Raw genomic sequence first — 19,432 nt, 5'->3', positions numbered from 1 at the left:
CCAAGGGTCAGATATAGGCCTGCTTTAATGAAGCTAATGAGTTTTCTAATACTTTCCTGAGCAGAGCACTTGCCAGAAGCTGAGAAGAAACTGTGCTGATTGAAGAACCATTCCCTGCATCATTCCTGATCCTGAATTGTAAACTCCTCTCATAAATCCAGTAACTCTGAGCATTGTAAATTCTGCATGGTCATTGCAATGAATTACTGGATCCACTGGAGGGTTAGTGGATGCCATTGAGAAGGATGGTTGGTGTCAGAATGTGGTCTTTTGATGCTGTTAATGGAGATTCTGCCTCCTTGTGAGGTTAGTAGGAGTCAGATGCCATTGCCTTCACACCAATGCCTTTTTTTTTTATCCTAATTGAGAAGAGTCACAAAAATCTGCTGAAGATTCATTAACCTTCACCAAAACTAAGTCTTATAATTGCTTTCTATTTTTCTATGTAATAGACTAAGCCAAAATATAGTGTCTTAAAACAATCACCACTTATTTTGGTCACAATTGCAAGATACAAACAGTGGCCATGATAGCTCTTCCCTACTCTGCTCAGTTTGGGCTGGAGCTGAAGGACCCCAAATGACTACATGTGCATGTCTGTCACAGCACCTGAGATGGCTGGGCATCTTTGTATCAGAGAAATATGACGGGTTAAGACTACAAGAGAGGGAAAGCAGTAGCTGCCATACCTTTTTAAGGCCTAGCTCAACCCCTTTTTGCTTGTAATCCATTGATCAGAGCAAGTCATTAGCCCAATCTAGATTAAAAATCCTCTTCTTGATGAGAGGAATAGACAAAACGCATTTTATGGGGTGTGAGGGAAATGGAAGGAATTTTAGTGGCCACTTGTGCAAGCAACCTACCACATTAATTTTGTGACATAAATTAATTTAATAGCAGAAAAGGGAGCTCTAGTGGCATAGTCCATAAGGATTTGTGCTTCTAACCTCTTCTGTGGTTTGAATCCATCAATGTTCCTCAGGAGAGAGATAGGCAGTCTCATTTTGTATGATTTACAGCCTCCAAAAACTGGGTCAGCAATGATTTGATTCTGACTTGACAGTGATGTCGTGTCTGAATTACATTTCGACAGCATCAGGTTGCTTTCTTAGTGCTTTAATTTGCATGTTTTTGAGTTTTGGGGAGTTCTAGCAGTGTTTTCCTCAGTTACCTAAATGTCTCAACTTTCTTATCCCTGCAGGTATCTGTCTTTCTCTGTCATGTCCAGCCCAAGGTAGAGACAGGTGAAGTCTTGGAATTTATAAGTGATTGATAATGATGAAGCACCTGTGATATTTCTAGGCTTCTTAACTCCCATCCTTTCACTGTCTTGCTCTTTACCTTGCTTAATTCTTTACCCATGGTGTCTATCCTTCTTACCAAGGTTCCCGCCTCTCTCTTGTTCTAGGCACTAAAACAGGTGCAGATATTAGTGATGGTACCTGTGAGCCTGAACTGTCCACCCCAGCCTCCTACAAGAATCCCTTTCCAGTGATCCATCTCGTCGAGGACTTGAGGCTGGCCCTGGAGATGCTGGAGCACCCTCAGGAGAGAGCAGCCCTTCTGAACCAGATTCCAGGCCCAACAGCTGCCTACATAAAGGAGTGGTTTGAGGAGAGCGTGGTGAGTAGGCTCTTGGCTTGTTTGAGGAACCACTGGGAAACCAAAGCAAGCAGTCAGTGGAATTCTACCACTGACTGGATTGCAGCTTCATTTGTATTATTCCTTAGCCTGGCCCTTCCTCATTTCCCATCTACCTTTGCCGCCCCACTGAATGGACCTTCTGAGGGGTATAGAACCCATTCAAGAAGCATAAACCACATGGTTTGCCTCTCTTTGCTCCATGATCCTCTTTGCTGAGAAAGTAAACCAGGGTCAGAGAAGAATAAACGTGGAGAGTTTTTCCCCAGGATTACAAGTACTATTTACTGGTTTACAATCTTTGGCTTAGATATTTATCTTCAGCTCTGTCCCTCTGTTTCTTCTTTCTTTTTTTAAATTAATTTTAATGAATGTTTACAGAGGCTTTGGATTTCCATTCATTCATTGCTGCACTTTTCTCCCTGCCTACCTCTCCCCTGCCTCATTCCGCTCTTCTCTTTGAAAAGTAAAAGAAAAATTCTTTCATTGTTATATAATCCCTCCCCCTAAGTCCACTCCACTATGCAGCTTTCATTCTGGACTCTTGTCATGACAATAATACCTAATCATATATCCCTTTTAAACAGTTCCCTCCCTCATATGTTTCAGTGCAGTATACATTATTTATCCCCTCTTTTCTCAGTCTCCCCCCCAAACCCATTGTCAGCCCTACTTTACAGCAGTGGCATTATGTAGCATTTTTCCCTCTGTGACTGAGATACTTCATTCAGCTTAATGTCACCCATTTTGTATAATTCATGAGTTCTTTATTTTTCAGTGCAGCATAGTATTCCACAGCTTCTCCATTGTTTGTTGATGGGCACTTGGGTTGTTTCCAACTCTTTGCTATTGTGAACAAAGCTGCAATAAACATGGGTGTGCATATATCTGCTTGGGTAGCATTTGTGGTTTCTTTAGGGTATATTCCCAATACTGGAATTGCTGGGTCAAATGGTATTTTTATTTGCAACTTTTTGAGAAAATGCCATAGTGCCTTCCATAGTGGTTGCACCATTTTGTACTCCACCAACAGTGAATAAAGGTTCCAGTTTCTCTGCAACCTTGCCAGCATTTGTTGTTTCCTGTTCTGTTAAGTTTGCTATTCTTACTGGGGTGAGATGATATCTCATAGTTGTTCTGATTTGCATCTCTCTTAGAGCTAGGGATTTTGAGCATTTCTTCATGTGTTTGTGTGCCATCTGAATGTCTTCTTTGGTGAAGAGTGTTCATATCCTGTGCCCATTTTTCAATTGAGTTGTTTATCTTGTGTTGTGCTCAAGTATTTTATAAATTCTAGATATAAGTCCCTTATCTGATATGTCATTACCAAATATTTTCCCCCCCGGTCTTTGGCTTCCCTTTTTACTATGTTGGAGAAGTTTTCAGATGTGCATAGGGATTTGATTTTTAGAAGGTCCCATTCATCTATTTTATCCTGTCCTGGTCGTAGATTTTTTAGGATGCTTGGAAGACTGTTTATGTTGTGGATTAGGACTTCTAGAGTTCTTCCAAGCTTTTCTTTATGAACTTTATAGTCCTGGGTTTTCGTCTTAGGTCCTTGATCCATCTTGAGTTTATTTAAAAGCTGGTAACCTTATTCATCCTTTATTGCTGGTGCAGCCCATCAGACCACTTTGCCTCGAATCTACCTCATGTCTTTGAGTGAAATACAGATATCCTAACTCTCCTTCTCCTACTCTCTCTCAATCAGACCTACAAACCTGCTATGTTCTGAGGGAAGCAAATGAGTTATCAAAGCTAAAAGTGTGGGCTAAAGACGAACTACTTCAGAAAGGCTTTGCTGGTAGTGATTTCCAATCTCGGGGAAGCAATATAAGCAGACCTAGACAGAATGTGTAGACAGAAAAGCATATTTATGAACTGTTTTGGTTAATATGATTTGGGCTACAGGAAAATAAGCCAAAATTCGTTGCCACTGGGTCAGAACTGATGCCTTGCTGACTCTCCTTTGGAATTCTGAGGCTGTAAACAATACAAGAGGAGAGTGACCATCTTTATTCCTCAGAGCCTCTGGTGGATTTGATCTGTCAGTGAACCATGGTCTTTGGGTCAGCAGAGATCTGGTGATGCAGTGCATAGAAAGTTGCACTGGTAACCTAGAGAGTGAGCCTCACTAGTGCATCAAACCTACCAGCAGCTCCTCAGGAGAAAGTTGGGCAATCTCCTCCCTGCGATTTACAACTTTGGAAACCCACTAGAAGGTCAGCCATGGGTGCATTCCAACTTGACAGCATTGAGAGTATTAGCACTTTTCTATTGCTTATTTTCATGGAAATTAGTGATTTTCCTTTATTGACAAGTTTCTTCCTTACAGAAATGCTAGCTTTCTCAGACCTTACCATATTAAAACAATAAAAACGAAAATATGGTTTTACTAATTTTTTATTTCTTTAAGAGATTGAGATTGTTCACAGCTTTAATTTTTTTGGCTCCACAGTCAACACTGTTGGCACCAGTAGCCAGGAAATTGAAAGGCGTATTGCCATGGGAAAGTCTGCTGTTTGGATCTCTCCAAAGTACTGTAGAGCAATGGTGTCTCTCTGGAGACTAAGGTGCATCTGATACAGGCCATGGTCTTTGCTATCACTTGTTATGCATCAGAGAGTTGGACAGTGACTAAGGAGGATAGAAGGAGAATTGATGCCTTTGAGCTGTGGTGCTGGAGAAGAGTATTGAGGGTACCATGGACTGCTAGGAAATCAAACAGATTCATCCTGGAAAGGGTCAAACTGGGCTGCTCCTTGGAGGCAAGGATTCTGAGGCTCCCTCCATCTAACATACTTTGGACATATTGTAAGGAGGGATGGGTCCTTGGAGAGGGACATCATGCTTGGTAGGGTGGAGGGACAGTGCAGGAGGGTAAGGCCCTCCATGAGGTGGATTGATTCAGTGACTAGGGTAATCGGGATGGGAGTGTCAGAGACAGTGTGATTGGCACAGGACAGAGCAGGGTTTAGGGCTGTTGTACATAGGGTTGCTATGAGTCGCAAGCAACTCGACGGCACATAACAATGACAATAATTAGTAGGAGATCAAAGAATTTTGGCATTAGTATTTTTTTTTCTTGTATGATTTCTAAACTTCTGTTCTTATATTTCTATTTGAAGGAAAAATAATTCCCAATATAGTAATATTCCCTTAGGAATGTTTGTGAATCAGACCAACATATTTAAATATTTAAAACAAAAATAACAGCCAAACCACTCACCTATAAGTCAATTCTAATTTGTAGTGACCCTTCCTCAGATTTCTGAGGGTGTCAGTCTTTTCCAGAGGGGAAAACTCGTTTTTCTTTCATGGGGCATCAAGTGGTGATTTGAACTGTCATCCTTTTAGTTATCAGTACAATATTTTATGATATTAAATATTAGGTGTCTTGGATGGCCTACTTAGCTGCATTGAAATCCCAAAGGCACAGAATTCAAATCCACCAGTAGCTCCATGGGAAAAGGATGGGCAGTCTTCTTCTGTGCAGTTTGCTGCCTCTGAGAACCTGCTGGAGGGTCAGCTAGGGTTCAGCTCTGACTTGAAGGCACATGACAACAACATGCTTCTGAAGCTCCTTATATTAAATATATATTCTAAAAATATCTCCAGGATAGAGTTGGGGTTTTGTGTTGTTTTTTTTAAAAAAAAAAAAGTTAAAAATACTTAAGTTTTTATCCTCTACACCCCACAGGTCACTTTGCTTTCTCTTGATCATGCCTACTTTATTCTGAAAACTCTTGATCTGCAGTCTGTATTATTGCTTTTGTTGTTGTTATATAACGCTGAATCAAAACAGATCCATAGCTGATGTGGGAGGAGATTGCCCATCTTTCTCCCGCAGAGCAACTGATGGGTTTGAACTGTGTGACTTCAGGTTGGTAGCACAACTCGTACCACTAGGCCGCCAGAGCTTCCTACGTTGTCAGATGCCATCAAGTTGACTATGACTCATAGCAAATCTATGAACAACAGATCTGAACCTTCCCCTATCCTGATTCAGCCTCACAGTCTGTAATATGCTCGAGCCCATGGTTACAGTCACTGTGTCAACCCAGCTGGCTGAGGGCCTTTCTCTTTCCCTGACCCTCTGCCTTTCCCAACATGATGTCTTCCAAAGAGTGGCCCATCCTGACAACAGGCCCAAAGTATGTGAGACAACGTTTTACCATTCCATCCTCACTTCTGAGGAACCACCTAGCTATTATAGTCTAGATCCTTTTTTTATTAGGATTTTAGTGGTTTTTTTCTTACATATTAACTCCTGTTTTTAATTATGCTATGTATTTTTCCTCACGTTTTTAAATGTTGATTTTGATGCATTTTGAGGTATAGAAATTAAAAAGGATTTTAATTGAGCATTATTAGTCTTTCCTATATGGTTTCTTCCTTGGTTTTTATCCCATTTTTCCCCATGGGAAAGGCCTTTTCCATCCTCAGACCAAATAAAACTACTTACCTGTATCTTCCTCCAGCCTATTTATGGTTTGATTTTTTTTTTTTAAATCTTAAAATTAATGCTAATCCATCTGCAGTATTTTTTTAAGTATATGATGTGGACTATAATGATTTTCCAAAATAAAATTATGGAGAGGCAAAATATATTCTTGATACAAAAGTAGTTAGTGAAGTTGATTGTCTTGAAAAATGGTGGAGGGGGAATTTCCTTTCTGATTTTCATCTGTTATTCGAATTATTTTCAATGTTTGGCACACTATATTCCTGTGAAGAGAGGCTTCCTGAAAGATTTTATATACTAATTTTTGAGAGTAATTATGGACATCAGCTTCCTATGGATACATACTTTTAGAGGTCAGAAGTTTATGCAAATATTCTAAGTCATCAAGATTGGATGTTAAGGTTTTGATTTTAGGCAGAGACAGCCTGTCTATATTTTAGGTCTTGCAAACCTAAAGTTGTTTTACAATCTAGCTATATACACATTCCATGCTAGGTCTTATCTATATGTAAACAGAATTCAAAGCAGTGCATAAACCCAGAATTGTTTAGCTTGATACCTTCTCTTAGACGCGTACTACTTAGATTGTGGTCTGTGGATCTGCAGCTTTAACATCTACTGGTAGTTTTGGGAGTAAAATGCAGAATATGAATCACCACTTTATATATTTATTGAATACTCCCCAGGTGATTTGTAAGTCCATTCAAGATTGAGAAACATTGCTTTCACCACAGAGATTCACTTACATTATTGGAAACTCCTCTAATAGTCATGCCCACCTCTAACCCCAAGCCAGGCAATCCACCTTTCCTGCTGTTTAAAGATGTTATGTGTGACCAAGAGACACCTTGGTAAAGGCTAGAAACTTGAGGGGCCTAAGATGAAATCAGAGAAAAGGGAAGCAAACCCAGTAACAGCAATAGAGCGAGGTCAAGTCAGGGCAGAGTTCAGGTCCCAGGAGAGGCGTGTGATTGGCAGAGAACAATAGAAGTACTTTGCTCTGGACCCCATTTGGCAGTAGGGTGCATGGAGTAGTCTTGGCTGCTCAACAGGCATGCCAGCTTTCCTCTGCCTGGTTGGAAATATCCTGGTCTACCTGTATAGGCAGGTGAATGCAAACAAAAGAATGGGGTGGTATGGGAAGTTAAAAGAACCATGGAGGATGAGTCAAAAGGCTAGATCTCTCCTACTGTCTTATATGTGACTCTAGATAAACATTTTCCCCTCTGTGGGGCTGTTTCCCTGCTAGAAATGATAGCTGAGTTTACAAGTCTGGAGTATCTGGCCATGTATTCCAGTTCTACTGCAGTTTGTCCTGGTAGGCACTGTGCTTTGCCTCCCTTCGTCCAGATTTCTTGGTCTACCCAGTGGAAAGAGTTCAGGGACCTTCTCAAGGTAAGGCTGTCCCTATCCCAAGGCTCAACCAAGGCTGTCATCTTCAATAGGGGTGTCCTGGATGGCAGCATCTGCTGGGTCCCACTGGACTGGGGATGTGGAAAACCCATCTAGAGTAAGGGGATATGTTCACCTTGGACATCCCACCAGTCAAGTCAGCTGTCCTCTGTCACCTTAACTAGTTCCTTAAGAAATGAAGGAAGGGACCCCGGTCTAGGAGGGGGCATGGCTACCCCCCTCAGCACTTCCCAAACACCTTGCCACAGACGGCAGCTTCTGCAGATTCCAATTCTTCAAATAAAACCTGTGCTTTTCTGCCAGATTGGATTCTTTTCTTCTTGCTAAGCAAGCAAATCTGTTTACCATATTGAAAAGTTGAAAGAGTTATAAAAAAAAAAAAGGTGGAGGAGAAAAGGCTGTTTTGTGAATTATAAAATATGAGCCTGAATTTCTCATGCTGTGTGATTCATTTCTGTATATCCACACATCATCCTAGTTGGGAACGAAAAATGGTTCAGGACCTATGCTTGCTGAGCATTTTAGTTTTAAAGAATTTGAGGCAGGACTTTTGTGGAAAAGTCCTTTCCATCCAATCTTTAAGAATTTGGTGGCTTTAAAAAATTTTTCAATCATTTTATTAAGATTTAATGCATTTAGAGTATAGCATTTTTCTATAGTATGGATATGACATACTCAGTTATATAGTCATCATCACAACTAATTTTAGAACCCTTTAATCATCCCAAAAAAGAAATCCCATGCCCATTGGTAATCAATCTTTGCTTTTCAAACAATAAAAAGATAAGAGTTTATGTGAGCCAATTTTCAGACTATATTATTTTGTCCCTTGGTAGCAGCTGTGAACCTGAGTGAGAGCTAAGAAACTTCTTAGTGTCCCTGCTTTCTTTTGAGTGGTTAGCTCCATAGAGCTCAGGTCTGGAAAGGAATAGGCAGCCTTGTGCAGTACTGGATAGGGCCACTAGGTGGGAGTCGGGGATAAATTCTGGGAAGTCGAAATTCTGGGACTCACTCACACATTTCTGTGGAGTCTAAACTGACTCAAGGCACATGGTCCAATGGGCTTCTGAGGCTGTAAATTGCACAGGAGAGGCCACCTGAGCTCCATTAAAATAGAAGATTCAGGCTTTATAGAGAACAAGAAAGTAACTTCCCCACTTCTTTTTTAAAAAAGGAAGATGGCATATTACTTTGTTATTTAAGCTCCTGGACAATGCACAAGGGTCAGCTGGCAAAGAGAGTTCTTTTCCCCTTTTCCTTGGAAACCTGTGGACAAAAGGCAGGCCAGCGGGTCTCTACTGTGCCTGCGGGCAGGGAGAGGAGACTGTGGGAGGGCTGAGCATTATAGGACTGGGAGCATAGACTAGGTCTTTCATTGGCGAAAGTAAGAAATCCTCTTGAAACTCGTTTGATTCCAATTCCTCTCTCCAGGACCCTATTAGGATAACTCTTTCAATTCCAGGAGGTATTTCCAGAGAAGCTTCCTGTGCCATGGTGAATTTTTAATTCATTTATCCAGGCATATTACCTTAGGTTGGGGGCCTTTAGCCACTGCAAATATAACAGTTTTAATTCTCCTAGCTTTTGTTTATTTTTTTCCTCACAAAGTAAACTATACCCTACTAAATTCTAGAGGACTGGCTTCTTTCAGACCTGACCTGAGGGAACTATTTCAGTCCCTAAGAACCAGTGTTTATAAATGACCAAGAATGTGCAAACACTCGTTAAAGAGCAAATAAATCTTTCTCCACTAAATTTCTGCTTTAGACCCATGGGATGTGGTAGCAGATGTTGCCAGGCTAGCTTGAGTCTGAGCATGTAGCCCCCCAGTCCTCCTGCACCCACAGGCTTGCCAGAGAGTCACACCTCTAGCCATCTGCCCTTTCAGGTCCCCACGTAGGTAGGCAGGCAGGCAGGCAGGTTGGCTCAGGGGAGTTTGTGGTTCCAGTCAAACTTGTTTAGTATCCTATGCGTCAGTGAACTTCTTTAAGTGGATTCCCTGGCCTCCTGCTACTAAAAGTATAATGCTTCGACCAGCAGTATATCAGAATCTGGGGGCTTATCAGAGATGTACAATCTCAAGCTCATTCCATGCCCACTGAACACAATATATATATTTTATATTTGTGTTTATATTTATATTTTATACTGGTTTATTTACAAAGTGCATAAACATTGTTTTTCACCCTGGATCTTTCCCATTTCCTTCACCTTGCCTTCCACCCATCAAATTGTGTGACCCTATGATTAATCCACCCCCCCTTCTGCTCCCACCCTCTCCCCACTTGGATCGTCATACTTGTTCTACACTCATTGTCTTATACACTATTTGTCCTTATGGAACTAAGTTAGTTCACTCAGCATAATACTCTCCAGTCCCTCCCAAGTTAGGTAGTAATTTATGAAATCATTGCCCTGTGTGTACCGTATTATTCCATTATGTGAATATACCCTGATTTCTCAATCCATTTGTTGATGTTTGGACATTTGGGTTGTTTCCATGTGTTTGCAGTGGTGAATAATGTTGCTATGAACATTGGTGTACAAGTCTCCAAATGTGCCTCAGTTCTCATTCTCTGGGGGTATATTCCAGGTGGTTAAATAGCTGGGTCAAATGGAATTTCTATGTTCAGCTTTATCAGGAAGTGTCAAATGGCTTTCCAGAGTGGATGTACCATTGTACAATTCTACCAAAAGTGTATGAGAGTTCTATCTCTCTGCATCCTCTCCAACATTTATTACTTGCTGACCTGTTAAACTTTGCCTCTGCTACTGGAGTGAGATGGGATCTCATTGTGATTTTGAGCATTTGCAATTCAGCACTCTGGAGACGTTCCTGACAGCAGATTTTCCTACTCCAATTTATCATTTGATTTCCTGGGTGCTGATTCCAAGAGAGTTGATTGTAGACCTGAGCAAGTTGAAATTTTGACCCTCTCAATCTCTTCTCCATCTTTTATGATGCTGCTAATTGTTGGCCCAGTAGTAAGAATCTTTGTTTTCTTGATGTGAGATTCAATCTATATTGAAGACTGCAGTCCTTGACTTTCTACAGAAGATGCTTCAGGTCCTCTTCAGTTTCAGCGAGCAAGGTTGTGTCATCTGTATAATGCAAGCTGTTGATAAGTTGTCCTCCAATTCTGATGCCCTATTTCTTCTCATAAAGTCCAGCCTCCCGAATGATTTGTTCTTCATATAGATTGAAAGCGTAAGAAATAGGATGCTTCCCTGACACACTCCTTACCTGATTTTGAATCATTCAGTGTTTCCTTGCTCTGTTCTGATGGCTACCTCCTGGTAAAAGCATAGGTTTTGCAAGAGCACAGTCAGGTGTTTTGGGATTCCCATTCTTGTCACAGTTTGCCACAATTTATTGTGATCCACAAAGTCAAATACCTTTACATAGTCAATGAAACACAGATAGACATTCTTCTGGTACTCTTTGCTTTCAACGAACGTCTTTCTGACATTGGCAGTGACATTCCTAGTGCCAGGGCCTCTTCTAAACCCAGCTTATGTTTCTGGTAGTTCTCTGTTAACGCACTGTTCCATTTATTTTCAGACATATGAGAATTAAATAAAATTAGCATATCAGTGTTTATACATAACGTTTTATTGAAATATAGCTACACTTATTAGCAGTGACTTCTTTCACACTACTGTGTCAAAGTTGAGTATGACAGAATGCATGACCCACAAAATCTAACCTTCTGGACTTCTATAAAAAAAGTTTATTGACCTTTGTCCTAATCCATTTTGGAGATGGGCTTTCAGTTTGTGTGTATTGTGGGAATGTGAACCCTGGAGGCTAGGCTATTCTTTTATGAGCAGGACTTATAAGACCAAAGGGACAGTGCCTTCTGGGCAGGGCTCCTTCTCCCTTTGGCCGTCTCTTCTTACCGTCTCCTCCTAGTAACAGGTCCAGTCTGCCACTCACTGAAAGGCACAAGTTATGTCTGCACTTACATTTGTGACTGACACCTGACCAACTCATGGTCCAGAGGCCAAGCCTCAGAGGTTGAGCAGAAGCTGGGGAAGCAAATGATAGGTCAACAAAATAGGCACATGACCCACAAGACTTCTCCCAGTCCACAGTCTGCCTGATAAAGTGCTAACTCCCTGCAGCTGGCAGGAGGAATAAAGACCATGGCTGTTCCCACAAGTACCTGGAATTCTGAGGTAGGTGACAATTCTGAGCCTTCCTTTTAGGTTCAGAGTTAGGAAGGTCGGACAAGCTACATTGAGTTCTCCTGTCCCAAATCTGACCACTCTGGACTTTTAACAGTGGTTTCCCTCCCAGAGTTCCTGCTCTCATAGTCTCCTACCCTTTGTCCTTAGCTGGCTGCCTTAAGTTCCATTGCATAATGAGTCAGGTGGCAGATGAGTGAAGTGCTTTTTGAAAGGCCCACATGTCTGTCAAGAACTGACAAAATTTTTGTACCCTTTGTGTGTTTCCTGAGTACATATGTTCTTAACATTTTGAGACAAGCTGTGTTGGTTTTTTGTTTTTTTTTTGTTGTTGTTGTTTAAGGTGTTTTTGTTGGGGTTTAAGATAAATAAGAATATTGTATATGCATGTTATGAATATACTTAAGTGTTGTGATGTGTTCTGGCCTGCTAACTACCACTGAGGGTTACACCCATCACATTTCACTGTCTCCATTCCATCCCTCCAACACTTACGTAAACAAGCCTAGCTCCTAAGTCTTTAGAGCATTATTAATGCTTTTGGGTTGGTATCCTTTTTTAATGGATTTCTTATTGTAATGTTATACAAGTAAAATATACATTGATGTGAAAAAGTCTGAGGTAAAGATTATTTTTTAAAATTTTTTGTATTCATTATAAGAATATTTTTTAAAAAAACACACAAATGTTGTCTATACACATAGAATTAATCTAATGGGTTGCACAGGAATCAGATTGAGTACATTGATGGAAAGAAAATCACTGGGGAAGCTCAATATCAGCAGTCAAAACAGGCCAAGTGCTGACTCTGGGACAGACAATCAGTTACTTGGGTGCAAGTTCAAATTGGAGCTGAAGCAAATGAAAACAAGTCCACTAGAACTAAAGTAAGTAAGACCTTGTTTCTAGCTATCCTGACTTTAGAATAGGTTTGGGACACTGAGCACTAGTGAGGGAAGACCAGAGGAGTTGTGGAATGACATCTCTCTGATAATATTCTTTTAACATAATTTCGGATTTTTAAAAAGTTGGTGTTGTTTGCCACCAGGAGGAGTCTAGCCAAAGTCATTGTGTCTTCTTGGATTGTTGAAATGATTGAGATTGTCTCCTGGGCTCGGCCATTATTATCAGTGGTTTTCTATGTATAATGCCATCATTCCCATGATGGTCTCTCATATAATAATATAATCATCTCCATGATGAGATCTGCTGTGAGCAGCCAATCAGCTGAAAGTCAGTATCCTCATAAATATGGCCAGCATCCAACCCTATAAAGTTTTTCTGGGAAAGCACTTTGACTTTTTACTCCATCTGAATCCTGTATGTGGCTTCTTAGCATCTGAACTTCATTTCCTTAGACTTTAATCAGTAGCCTGCTTTATATCTGCCAGTCTTGGACTCATTAGCCTCAGGAGCTGGAAATTATTTCTTAAGCATACCAAAAAATATATTCAAAAGATGCTTGTCATGATTTCCTCCCTGTCTCCCATCCTTCTATTATCTCTCATTCATCACATGCTAGTTTAACTAATAGGTGAAGTGAGCCCGTCTTTTCCACTTTGGCTTAAGCATCTTTATCTTGAAAGCAGATTTTCAAGTCTCATTATTCTGCAGGTAAAGTTTTGATCTTATGGTGCCATTCTTAATTTGAGCCTCATTCTTTCACTAAAAGAATATTTATTAAGTCAAGGAGTAGGATTCAATGAAGAAATATTTGGCATACGGATAGGAGGAAGACAAATCAGCAATCTGCATTATGTAGATGACACAATCTTACTTAGTGAAAGTGAGGAAGACTTGAAACACTTGCTGTAGAAGGTCAGAGACTCAGCCTTCAATATGGATTACATCTTGACATTAAGAAAGATAAAAATCCTCACCACTGGACCGATAAGCAACATTATGATACATAGAGAAGATTGAAATTGTAAATATTTTCCATCTTAGTTGATCCACAATTTACACCCTTGGTACCAACAGTCAAGAAATCAAAAGACAAGATATATTGCATTGGTAAAGTCTGCTGTCAGGGACCTCTCTAAAGTACAGGGGAGCAATGATGTCAATTTAAATCCTGAAGTACACCTGATTCAGGCCATGGTCTTTCAATCGATGCCTTTGAGTTGTGCTGGTGGAGAATTGAATTGCAAAAAGAACAAGCAGATATGTCTTGGAGAAAGTACTACCACTGTGCCTCTTAGAGACAAAGATGGCTGAGCTTCATCTCACATACTTTGGGCATATTGTTAAGAGATGAGAAAGTCAGCAAAAGAGAGGAAGACCTTCGACAAGAGGGATTGACATCTTGTAGAACATCCAAATTAAGACATAGTAGGAAGAAAGATTGGCCATCCACTTTTCAAATACAACTGGCCTTTGAAAACTCTACATGCAGCAGAACACACTTAGAGTAGACTAAAAGATATGGCAACTGAAGTTGAGCCCTCAAATTTGGAAATTAAAAGGAGGAGAAACAGTTGTAATAAGAAATTAATAATTGGTCCGTGGAATGTGAGAAGCACAAATATAGGAAAACTGACATTGTAAAGAAATGGAATGCATAAATACTGACATATTGGGTATTAGCAAAATGAGATGGATTGGCATAGGACATTTTGAATCCCACAATCATATGATCCATGCTGGAGATAAAAAGGTGAGGGAGGGAAAGGGTGTTGCTATCACAGTTAAAAAGGCCATTTCTAGATTCATATAGAAATACAATATTGTGAGTGACAGGATAGTATCCATGCGCATACAAGGAAGACCTGCTAACACCACTATCATTCACATTTATGTGCCTACAACCAGAGCAAAAGAGGAGGAAATAGATGATTCCTATTAACTGTTGCAGTCAGAAATTGACCAAACATGTACCCAAGATGCATTAATAATAATGGGTGATTGGAATGCAAAAGTTGGGAATCAGGAAGAAGGAAAATATGGACTTGGTGACAGAATTGAGGCTGGGGATAGAATGATAGAATTCTATACAATCAATGATTTATTCATAGTAAAAATCTTTTATAAGAAACATAAACACAGGTTATACACATTTATTTCACCTGATGGAATGCACAGGAATCAGATTTATTACATCTATGGAAGGAACTGTTGGAGAAGTTCAATATCAGCAGTGAAAACTAGGCCAGGTGCTGATTGTGGAACAGACCATCAACTGCTCATATGCAAGTTCAAATTAAAACTAAAAAAGTTAAAGCATATCCACAGGAATCAATATTTGACCTTCAGTCTATCTGCCATGAATTTAAAAATGAACTCAGGAGTAGATTTGAGGCCTTGAACACTAATGAACGAAGACCAGATAAGCTGTGGGAAGATATCAAGAATATTGTTTATGAAGAATGCAAAAAGTCATTAAAAAGAAGGAAAAAGAAGAAAAGACCAAAATGAATGTCAGAATAGACTGAATATTGCACTAACGCTCTGAGAAGCCAAAACAAAGAAAGCAAGAAGTTAGGAGCTGAATAGAAGATTTCAAAGGGCCGCTCAGGAAGACAAGACAAAATATTATAATGAAGTGTTCAAGGTGCTAGCATTGGAAAATCAAAAGAGCTGAACTCACTTAGCATTTCTTAAGCTGAAAGAACTAAAGAATAAATTCAAGCCTCGAGTTGCAATGCTTAAGGATGCTATGGTCAGAATACTGAATGATTCAGAAGGCATTATAAGAAGATGGAAGGAGTATACAGAATCATTTTACAAGAAGAATTGGCTGACAGAAGAATTTCAAGAAGCAGCGTATGATCAAGAGGCAATGGTGATGAAGGAGGAAGTGCAGGCTGCTCTGAAGGACTTGGCCAAAAAGAAAGCCCTAGGAAACGATGGAATACCAACTGATGAATTTCAGCAAACAGATGCTACCCTGCATGTGCTCACCAAGTTGTGCCAAGAAATCTGGAGAACAACTACTTGCTTGGACAACTGAATGGAAGAGATACATAATTATTCCCATTCCAAAAAAAAAGGTGACACAACAAAGTGTGGAAATTATCAAACAGTATCTCTAATATCACATACTATAATAATCCTGCTGAAGACTTGAATAGTACATTGACAAGAACTATCAGAAATACAAGCTGGGTTTAGAAGAGGCAATATCAGATGGATCTTGGCAGAAAGCAGAGAGTATCAGAAGAATGTATATATGTGTTTTATTGACGATGCAAACGCATTTGGCTGTGTGGATCACAACAAATTGTGGCTAACCTTGAGGGAAATGGAAATCCCAGAACACTTGATCATGCTTATACAAAACCTATAGTTAGACCAAGAAGCAGCCCTCAGAACGGAGCAAGGAAACACTGTATGATTCATAATCAGGAAAGGAGTGCAGGAGTGCATCAGGGATGCATCGTGTCCCCATACCTTTTCAACCTGTATGCAGAACAGATCATTCGGGAGGCAGGGCTTTTTGAGGATGAGTGTGGCATCAAGATTAGAGGAAGACTCATTAACAACTTATGATATGCAAATGACACAACCTTGCTTGCTGAAACTGAAAAAGACTCAAAGCACTTGCTACAGAAGGTCAAGGACCATCAATATGGATTGAAGCTCAACATCAAGAAGACAAAGATTCTTACCACTGGGCCAATTAACAGCACCGTAATAGAGAAGAAATTGAGGTTGTTAGCAATTACTACTTGCTCAGATCCACAATCAACACTTTGAACACCAGCAGTCAGGAAATCAAAAGATGAATTGCAGTGGGAAAAAATCTGCTATCATGGACCTTTCCAGAGTGCTGAAGAGCAATGATATCCATTTAGATACAAAGGTGCACCTAATCCAGGCCATGGTCTTCTTAATTGTTATGCTTCAGAAAGTTGAACAATGACTAAAGATGACAGAAGAAGAATAGATGCCTTCAAGTTGTGGTGCTGGAAAAGAGTCTTGGACATACTATTGACTGTCAAGAAAATAAATTGGTCTATCTTAGAGAGGGTGAACTCTCCTTGGTGAAATCTCTCCCTGGAGGCTAGGATTTTGAAGCTCCGCCTCACTTACTTTGGGCATGTGGCCAGGAGAGATTAGTCTTTGGAGAAGGACATCATGCTCAGAAGGGTGGATGGATAGTGTAGGAGAGGAAGACTCCGGATGAAATGGATTGATACAGTAACTGGGACAATGGGGTTTAGTGAGGCTGAATTAGTGAGACTGGCTCAGGACAGGGAAGGATTCAGAGCTGCTGTACTTAGTGTCGTTATGCAATCACAAGGGACTCAGCCAATAACAGTCTATGACAGGTTTGGAAGAAGAAGTGGCATCCACTTCCTAAACAACATGCCTCCGGAAACTCTATGAACTTTGATAGATGTCGATAGTTGTAGAGGGGCTTCAGGCCTTTTGTTTATAGGGTTGCTATGAGTCATGCTCAACTCGAAGACAATCAACAGAAGCAACATATTGCAGTGACAGCAGCAGTGGGTTTGAATGTGTCCGAGATGATGAGGATGGCACAAGAGAGGACAAGATTCAGATTTGTTCTTGATAGGTTTACTATGAGTCATACTTGACTTAATGGCACTTAACAACTGTGTACTGAGAACTTTCGTAGGAATGAAAGTCAGGGACAAATTTAAAACAAGATGCATTATCCATAATCTAATGCTGTAGAGAGATGTGTGAACAGTCAGCTGTGGTTCAGTAAACAAGGCAAGTGGTGAAATAGATGGTGATTATAGGGAGGAGTGAAAGGAAGCAGTCTGGGAAAGCTTCCTGGAGGAGTTGTCACCTGAACCACCTCTCTAAGGGCAAGTGGGAATTAGCAAGGCTGATGAGAGGTAGCTGTGTTGGCCACTTGAGACTTCTTCCCCTTTTCTCTTGTTTTAGAACACAGAGAAGGGTGTTGGCCCCACTCTGAGGGATCAGGGCTTGTCCTTATCCTACAGGGACTGGGACACTGACTGGCCTCCTCTATTCAGCCCTCAATCAGCTTCACTGTTCCTTCCTTCCTGGAGCCCTTTGTTACATACCGTGTGTAATTCTTTATTTACTCAGGATAGGAAATTAGTTTCATTTGCCTTGAATGCTGAGCAAATGTATGTTGACTCAAAGAATTTTTTTCAATTGACTTTTCTAAACTTCCTGACAGAAAAAGTAAAGCCTACCAGCCCCTACAATCTTAGTGATGCCCTTCAGTAGCACGTCCTAGCATAGTTCGAAAGGGGCCTTATTTGTAATGAAGCACCCAATGTGTCTTGTTAACAGAAAGGTTAATAGTTCCAATCTCCCAGCCGAAAGATGGGCAGTGTCTTCCTGTAATGATTTACAGTTTGGAAACCTGATGGAGGGCTGCTCTGAGCCAGAATTGCCTAGACTGCAGTGAGTTTTAATGAGTATCAGTTCTGGCCAGAGATCCTGGCTGGGTCACCACCTGGACCACACTGTAGAAATGAGCCAAAGAGGAGGAAGAAGGCTCTTGAGCTGGGATCTGGCTTTTCCTTTTTGACCTCTGATCTGGGTGTGTCTCTAGGAATTCATTCCTCCCCAAATGCCAGCTTCTGGCCAGAGCTCTCCACCTCCTCCCTGTGATCTCTGTGGGCTGGGCCAGCAGGTTTGGGACTCTGCCATCAGGCTTCGTCCCTGTCTTGTCTCTGGGACCCTTCTCTTGGCTGTGGTGAATGTTACTGTGATGCTCAGGAGCATGCAGACACCCAGGAGAGCATTTTCTTCAGCCCAGGAGTTCAGGGAAAGCCCCTGGTGGCCTCCAAGGACACAGGGAAGGCCCACACAGTGACAAGATGTGTATCTGTAAGTCATTTTTCCCTAGCAGAGCTCCAGGCCCTTGCATGTAATCACAGTTCCTGCTGCTCCCACATCAAAGATCACTTTCATAATCAGTCATAGCCAAAGGCCGCATATTAAGGGCTGGGCTGGGGAGAAAACTACTTCAGGGGAGCTCTCAAAGGTGATGAGAGTGTGAGGAGGAGGTGGCAGTGGTGGCATCCAACCTGGAATGAGAGCCTGTGACTTACCTATGGGAATACAGAGTAGCCCTTGGGCCTTTTGTTACATATTGTGCCAGCCAGGCACTGAACTTTTGTGAGGTGCTGGCCCTTTCCAATTTCCTGGTTTATAAAGCAGGTAGTCTGGTGCTGGGGAGAATGGCAAGACAGCATGGGACTGGTGGAGCACTGTCCTGTTCCACACCACTTCTCCACTGACAGAATGCAATCCCTCCCCCGCCCCCACTCCCCAGTCTGTACTCTCTGATGGTGGCTGATACCAGCTAGAGCCAGACACCACTAGGGAGAGATCTCTGAGGTTACAGACTGCGAAAGCTAGCCCTGCCAGGGACAGAAAACAAACTGCATGTGGCCTGGTACCCAGTAGGTCCATGAACTCAGACTGAAATTAGTTCCTAATTTATTCTTTTTTGAGAGCAACTGGCTTTCCTCAGGGCACAGCCTGGCGCCCACTGGAAAAAGGGGTGGGCGTGGGCTTCAGGATGGGGGTCAGGCTGTGTGTGGGAACCAACAGGCTCCTCCGAGAGCAGCACTTATTTTTAGTCTTCTCCCCAGTCCCAAATAAACTGTGAGCAGCTGGGAGCCTGTGGGTAAATGCCGAGTGAAGCAGAGACAGGAAATCGGGGTCTCTCAGTAATGAGTTCCAGCCACTCCAGAAGGGAGACGCCAGACGAAGAATTTTCTTCAGGACTGTTTCCCTCTGGCAGGCTCTGGTATTATCATTGAAAAGAAA

General features: G+C 41.3%; 1 protein-coding gene across 1 annotated transcript in view; it reads left to right on the top strand.

Moving 5' to 3' along the window:
• The window catches only part of PPFIBP2 (PTPRF interacting protein, binding protein 2 (liprin beta 2)), a 158,078-nt gene that overhangs the window by 46,459 nt on the left and 92,187 nt on the right, over nucleotides 1-19,432 (top strand). Inside the window, exon 2 of the mRNA XM_006885444.1 lies at nucleotides 1,409-1,623. Coding sequence (XP_006885506.1) covers nucleotides 1,409-1,623 — 215 coding nt within the window. The remainder of the gene's footprint in view (nucleotides 1-1,408; nucleotides 1,624-19,432) is intronic.

Source organism: Elephantulus edwardii, unplaced genomic scaffold (genome assembly GCF_000299155.1).
Source record: "Elephantulus edwardii isolate Elephantulus edwardi_28Jun2011 unplaced genomic scaffold, EleEdw1.0 scaffold00044, whole genome shotgun sequence".
NCBI lineage: Eukaryota > Metazoa > Chordata > Mammalia > Macroscelidea > Macroscelididae > Elephantulus > Elephantulus edwardii.
This window is presented reverse-complemented; position numbering and strand designations above follow the sequence as displayed.